This window comes from Phoenix dactylifera, mitochondrion, assembly GCF_009389715.1.
Source record: "Phoenix dactylifera mitochondrion, complete genome".
NCBI lineage: Eukaryota > Viridiplantae > Streptophyta > Magnoliopsida > Arecales > Arecaceae > Phoenix > Phoenix dactylifera.
Genome location: NC_016740.1, coordinates 513595 through 521206, shown reverse-complemented (window position 1 = coordinate 521206; position 7612 = coordinate 513595). Strand labels below are relative to the sequence as shown.

General features: G+C 46.0%; 1 protein-coding gene.

Moving 5' to 3' along the window:
- Nucleotides 1–811: 811 nt before the first annotated feature.
- nad1 (NADH dehydrogenase subunit 1) lies at nt 812–874 on the top strand (one part of a trans-spliced gene, as the record gives it).
- Nucleotides 875–7612: the final 6738 nt, after the last annotated feature.

The following is a 7612-nucleotide window of genomic DNA, read 5'->3' as shown; positions in this document are numbered from 1 at the left end:
GCAAGGGGAGAACATGTAGCGGCTTGCCTAGATCTCGTATTTTCCACGTAGCTCGTCGGTCAAACCAATGATTCTCTTCTCAAAGTAATAGAGAGAGTTTTTTCCGGTATGTAGTGTAGTTCCGCGAGCTAGGAGCGCATCATCGGGGCAGGGCGAAAACGAACAGAACATAGGGTCATCACTTCTTGTTTCTTTTGTTTGTTTGTGTCCAGTCCGTTGTCTGTGTTTGTTTTTAGGCTTATCTTATCCGGGGGCTGCTGTTCTGGAGCAGAAAATGACAGTTTTTTGCTGCTGATCTCACATCGAGAGCAGCTCCTTCTTGTTCAGGGTCGATCTTCCTCCGACTCCGAGGAATCGGTCAAGCGAAGCGGGAGGCTACCCTCGCCTCGACTCACCTCTTTCTCTATAAAAACCCCTCCACTGAGGAGAGCAGAAGCTCCAGGATGAATATATCCTGGATTCCCGGATTCATTCTCGTCCTGATCCACCATGGAATTTTAGGAATCTACAAAAACATTCTAGGAGAGGGCTCGTAATGATCTTCTCAAAGATCACAAGGTGCTGAAGTGGCTGGAGGGGGAGGGGGGGGATCCGTAGGTTTTTGTGAAAGGGATGCTCTTATCATGCATGTTATTGCTGATATGATAAGAAAAACCTAATTCCTATATTTTTATTTGATGTCGATTCATCCACACTTCCATTCCTTGTAGAGGAAAGCTAACTGCTTGCTGGCTGGGAGCTGTATGAGCGGTAACGTCCACGTACGGCTCCGTGAGAAGGTGGACGGAAATGGCCTTGTTGTACCTCACTCCCGTCTTCAATGGGGTCTGCTCTTTTTTTTTTGGGAGAGTATGCCAATATGATCTTAATGAGGTGCGGGGCTTTGCATCTGACATTCGTTGGGCTTCCCTCTGCGGGAGCCAGCGTCCCGGCGTTTTTGTGCAATAAACTCCTCCGGCCGAAGACTAGTGATAGGTGGTCCCGCGGAGCTTTCGGAGAAGGGTAGCCTAGTGTGTAAGCACAGCAATGAACCGCGGCGAACCCTCAGACGACCCATCTAAGATTAGGGGGGAGATCCTTAGTAGTGGTGACCCTTTGACTCTTCCACGGACTTATACATGTACCGAATGCTCATACGGGAAAGTGAACTCCTGGGTCTGGAACCAGGGGGGTTGCTCCGAGAAATCCTTTCTTTCTCGTCCACTCCAGGGGGTGCGGACACACCTGCGCGGATTACAGGTGACGGTTACAAGAATGGCGGGGAAGTGAAGAGTACCCGACGGCATTCAGGGATGAATGTAGACCCATCGGGCAGGGATAATCATTCCGGTCCTGGGAGAGGTGGCGACACCAGTCTGAGCTGAGGGAAGCCCTATGAGTCACTGAAACGACCGCAGGAGGCGCACCCTAAGCCCAGCTTCTCGGAGCTGCTATTGCGAAATACCGCTTACCCTTAATACTATAAGCAACAGGGGGGCTGGGCTGCTCGCCTTCATAGAAAGGCGACCGGGCCTAGATTAGATGTTCGCCTTTTTTTAGAATAGAAGGAGAAGGTAAAGGGGGGTTTGGAGATTCTTTCAAGAATGCATGGCTTCTTCCTATTCCGCTTCAACACAGAAGAAGATTGTTACAAGGTGCTGGAAGGAGGGCCGTGGCTTATAGAAGGAAGAGTTATGATTTTGAGAAAGTTGCAAAGGGGGATGGATGCGCGCAAAGACCTTTTGGAGATGGTTCCTGTTTGGGGTAGTTTTACTCAGCTGGGACTTCACCTGTGGTCTCAAAGGATGATCAGTCGGATAGCGAGTACCATTGGGAAGCCGTTATATATTTATCAACCTACGACAAGTAAATCAAGGCTCGCCTATACGCGGGTTTGTATTGAAGTGAATCCTCACAACTAGTTGTGTGTGGATTGAATCGGGCAATGGTGGCATGGAAGAACAGGTGGTTGAGAATGGGTGCCCATGGTGTGCTCTAACTGCAAGGCAGTTGGTCATAGGGTCGAAGCTTGCCCTGTTCAGGAGCTGAAAGTTACTACAATGTGGGTGGAGAGACGGAAGGTGCTTGTGGTAATTCCAAAGAGACTGGGGAAAATGCTGAAGCTTGCCATGACAAGGAAACTGATCAAGAGAATGAAGGGGGAGCAGCTGAGGAGGAAAAAAGAAAGATGGGCGGGCATAAAAAAAAGTAACTTAAAACGGATTTGCAGTGCTCGGGGATGACCAGGACGAGGGCCGAGATATAGATTTTTTGATTCCAAATGCAGATCAAGGTAGCAGCCAGGAGACTCCACCAAGTGTTCGACAGGTTGCTCCTGTGAGCAGTAACAAGAAAAAAGGAAAAAAGATTGTGAGGTCTGTTGAGAATAGCAGTCAAAATTGGCTAAACTAGTGATGGAAAAATTCTTTATGAAGATAACTCCTACAAGACCAATGTTACTGGAGCGGAAATTTCTGAGGGGACGTCAATGTCTCCTACTATTGTAGCTGATGGAAATGCTGACGGAAAGGCTTCGGCTGATAGGATCTTTGTTGAAGATTCAGGGGGACATGAAGATCTACCAACCGAGATTGCTTTGCCTAATGAAGAATGGGAGAACCTCCTGCAGCAAGATAAAAAGAGGAGTGGTGAGGAAAGCAAGAAGAAAGGTAAGACCTGAAGCAAAACTGAAAGCATTCGGACAAGAGCCATGATGGAGTCCCTTGGTAGAAAGGGGAGTAATTCTACCAACCTTCCGGATTCTCAATGAAGTGCGTTATCTGGAATGTCCGTGGAATGAATAAAAGAAGTAGACAGAGGGTAATAAGATCTCTTATCAGATCTCAGAAAGTGGACTTGGTGGGTTTTGTTGAAACAAAAGTCAAGGAAAACAAGTGTTGTAGGGTTGCTAAGAAATTCTGGAAGGATTGTAGCTATCTTTTCAATTATAGTAGCAGCCCGAGAGGTAGAGTTTGGCTGCTTTGGGATCCCCATATCTGGAATGTATCTAAAGTCCTGGAATCCGAAGAGATGTTAACTTGTTTTTTTAGCCAACAATTGGGATGGATGTGAATCTTTCTGTGGTGTATGGATCTAATAGTGCATCTGTCAGGAAGGAATTGTGGAGGGAGCTCATGAGAATCAGTCAAGTTGTACAAGGCCCCTGGTTAGTGGCGGGTGATTTCAACACTGTGAAAGAGGTATATCAAAATATGGTGGGAGAGACCTCTATGTTCCTCAGCTTAAATCATTCAATGATTGTTTACAATTCTGTCATCTATTTGACATGAGGGCTACAGGACTTGGTCTTGGAGCAAGAAAAGTGTTGAGTCCAGGCGCATTATGGTACGACTGAGACTGAGTTGGAAAGGAGCAAGTGGTTGGATTGGCCTGACTCTTCAAGACCAAAGAGACTCGGCTTCCTCTTCATCAAGTCACGAAAATCGACCCTTAGTTAGCTGCACCGAAACAAGAGTAGGGCCAAGCAAGGCCTAGGATCCATCTCTCTTCTAGTCTAGCTTCCGCTTACACTGATGCTTCCACTCCCATATGGGCAAGAGCTCCTTCTCTTTTTGCCAAAGACTCGCCTTTCTTCTTTTGGGATATGAAGACTTAAGCATTCGGACTGAGATGAATAGCCCATCCTATAGTGAGCTGCTGAAAGACGTGCAGTTAGCCAACGCGAGTCATCAGTCTGCAGGGAATAGGGTAGGTTAGCATATATAAAGTGAGATTGAAGCAAGAAGATCTCTTCCTTCCCCTTCCTATGCAAGCCTTCTTAGCTAATGGAGACAGAACGGAGTCATTGGCTTTCCCTATAGAGCGATAGACAGAACCAAGGCGAATCTCTCTGTTAGGCATGATGACAGTCTACGTCATGTTGACTTTTGCTGGAAAGCATCCACTCGGCCTGATTCCCCAGTCTAGACCGCTACCACTGATGGCAGACTAATCCCTCAATATGAAAACAATCAAGAAGCGAGGACAGAGTCTTTGATCTCTGTTTTCGAACCCGAGACCTTTTGCTCAACCGTGAAAGGAGAGATCTCTTTGACCATTCCCAAGATAAATACCAATCTATCATCCCATTTTTTCAAGACATAGTCTGGTTCACCAAAGAGCCTTATCCTAAGTCACTGCCTCGTCAACCTGACTTCCATCTCCTGACATCGGTACTTGTTTTCTGGTCCAGGAAAAGCGGACAGGGTAGTTCAACCAGAGCTTTCAGGCAAGCAAGTACGGTCAACAATGATCTCGGTGAGAATAGTCAGAGCATTGGGGTAAGCAGCAGTGAGTAGCTATCGCAGTCAACTAGCATAGGCGAAAGACAAAGAAGTTGGAAGTGGATCAGTAGTTTGGTAGCCCGAACAGTTGGGAAGGCATCCACTATCAACGAGGAGAAGAGGTCTCATGTCACTGCTCACTCTTGAATTGGTTCACTGGTTCCTTGAAAGAAGTGAACTAGTTTGCCTTCGACGGACCCAAAACATGTCAAAGACCACACTTGCCAATAGATTCTGTCGGAGCAAAACGAAGAGGTCGAACGAGATGAGCTGACCGAGCAGCCAAAACCATCCAACGGGTTCCGGAATCGGAGCTGTAGTAGGAGCTTGAGTAGAAGGAGTCAAAGGAGCAGGTCTTGCTTTATAGAGTAGGGGCCTAAATTTCTTCCCATATATATATGAGATATTCCCGTACCAGTGGTCTTGCCTTTGCGTCTTTCCCGTACCCGTTTGATGAATTTTCTTTTTTTTTGGAGGTACCAGTTTCCATTTCAATGCTCGCCTATTCCGCGTCATCTTTGTCGATTGCAGTTTTTTTTGGTTTCGTATGCCGGTTGTGCCTAGCTGACAGGCAGGTATGAGACGAAAGTAGAGGTACGGGACGGGGAATCAAGGTATAGGTGCGGGTGAAAGTCAAATACGAACGAATGGGCTTTCAAGTATGAAAGTCGAGGGGCAAGAGTCGCTCGGTCATCGGTGAAGAAAGCGATGGGCGGTCAAGTCGAAGGTCCAGAGTCAACTCACGTGGCAAGCTCCTTCCTAATAAGGTTACTACATCAGCACCAGCAGCTGACTGGCCTTTGCCTGACAGACAAGAGGAGATGCCGCTTCCTTTTTAGCCTATTAGGCTATTTATGAAAAGCTTGCTTGCTTGTCTTCCCACCTGTTGACTATATATTGCCTTCTGCCGATGGCAACTTCAGTAGATTGTTACACTCGTGCTTGGGAAAAGACCGACCTATGAAAATTTCCATCTTTCCTTGAGGAAGCGAAGACCCCAACTAGGCTTGTTGATGAAAAATGGAATGGTATAAAATGAAATTATAGCAAACTCTATATAAAGGAAAGCAAACCATATATAGCTTATTCAAAGAATAGTAAACCATTACTTATGTTATCACCCAACACTTGCTCGGACCACTTTCCTCTGCTCATCTCCATTGAAGAGAGTTTTCCTAGACATCCCAGCCCTTTCCTTCTGGCAATGTGGACTTTGCATGACAGCTTTATGGATGTGGTGAAAGAATCCTTGAGTTCATCTTGTCTTATCCTCTTTCATTTCATCTTTTTCAAAAGAAATGAAAGGCATTCTCCGGCCATGGAATAGGGAGGTTTTTGGTGACTTGTTTCAGAACATCAGGCGAGCTGAGGATGAGGTTCTGAAATCTCAAGTTGGGCTAGAACTATCTTGGACTTCTGACAAAAAGACTGCCCTTGACTTAGCAAATCAGAACCTAGATAAAGCTTTTCTTCAAGAATCAATCTTCGCAGAAATTCTCGTGTTAAGTGGCTAAAAGAGGGCTTTCAAATAAACCATTTTTCCATGCTTCCACTAAAGAACGAAAGAGGAAAAATACTCTTCGTGGGATCTTCAACTCCCAAGGGTCTTGGATCGAGAACCCTGTGGACATGGGGAAGGAAGCTGAAAATTTCTTTAAACACTTGCTCTCCACTGAAGGTTCAATCTTTTTTGAAAGTATCCTCAATGTCATCCCCAACTTAGTCACTGCTTCGGACAAGACTATGCTTAACCGAATTCCATCTTTGGAGGAAAGAAAAGAAAGAGTCTTCCAGATGTCCCCTGACAGTACGCCTGGACCTGACGGGTACGAAGGTAGCTTTTATCAGTCGTGTTGGGAGATTATTCAGGAGGACCTCGTCCCTGCTGTGCAGTTCTTTTTCCGTGAAGGTTCGGTTCCGAAATCGATTAATGAAACCTGGATTGCTTTTATTCCCAAAGTTTTTCACCCTACCTCCTTTCATCATTTTCGTCCTATTAGTCTTTGTTATTTCTTATATAAGATAAGATCCTGACGAAAATGATTGCTAATCGCCTGGCTTTGCTTCTGCCTAAATTTATATCTGAGGAACAAGGCGCCTTTCTTCAAGGAAGGCAAATTCTGGACGGAGTCCTAATAGCAAACGAGTGCATTGACTCAAGAATTAGAAAGGCGGGGGGAGGAGGCTACTCTATCTCAAGCTCGACATGCTAAAGGCGTATGACAGACTAGAATGGGGCTTCCTGGAGAAAGTGCTCAGTCTCTATGGATTCAACCAGACATGGAGAAACTGGATCTGGCAATGTATATCCACTGCCCGTTTATCACTTCTAGTTAAAGAGGCCAGCCGAAGGGTAGCCAGCTCTCGAGGTCTGCGCCAAGGTGATCCCCTTTCCCCTTACCTCTTCATATTGGCTGCTGAGGTGCTAGGCAGATCGATCCATGGAGAGGGCGCTGCTCGAAGAACAGCAAGAGCAGTAATCACTAGTGTTTCAAAGAAGTATGTGTCCTCTACGACTTCAAATTGACTCTTCGGTGTTTCAAGAACGGGAAGCGGTTTGAAGCAGGAAGCAGCTGTCTACGACTTTGAATTTTCATATAGTTTGAGTTAGTCTATAGTCTGTAGTGATACGGAACTGCTGTAAGAGCGGGTAGAGCAGTAGGAGCGGTAAGCAAAGAAAGCGGTTGTCGATGAAATTTTATTCAAATTCGACGGTAGTCTACTTTGACTTTGAATTGAGGGATAGATGTGTAGGCTCGACCATCATTGGGAGAGGTAAGCAGGAGCTCTTACTCGACCAGCCCGTCGATTTGATCCTAACTAGCCCCCTGTCCTTCCACTGACTTTCTTTTCTGGCTACCAACCTCCTTGAAGCAATGGACAACGTACTTGTCGGACTGCCTTTATTGAGACCCAACTTTACCACCCCGGATTCTTTACTCACTGGTAGGCGAAACCATGGATTTTGATCTTAGCTGCCAATTGCCCATTGGGCGGGACTCTGATAACTCGACTGATCCACCCCAAAGTCAGATTCGGGACACTACTTTCGACGTGCAGACCCTTCATCTGCAGATCTTGATATACCTGATCCTGATGCCACCGATGCCTTTCTACTCTGCAGCTCATGTCCTTCTGTACTGTTCTTTTTTTCTTGGCATTGTATTGATTGATTTCATGTAGGATTTGCAAGATGAGTAATGACACACTCGTCAGCCCTCTCTTCAAGTTCAGTGGCTGAACGCAAGTCTTGATCAACTCTTCCACTAACTAAAGATTCCGAGAGGTAGACATAGAAGGACAATGTTACGATTCTCTTTTTTCTGCCCAGATCCCGACTCTCTTTGTCT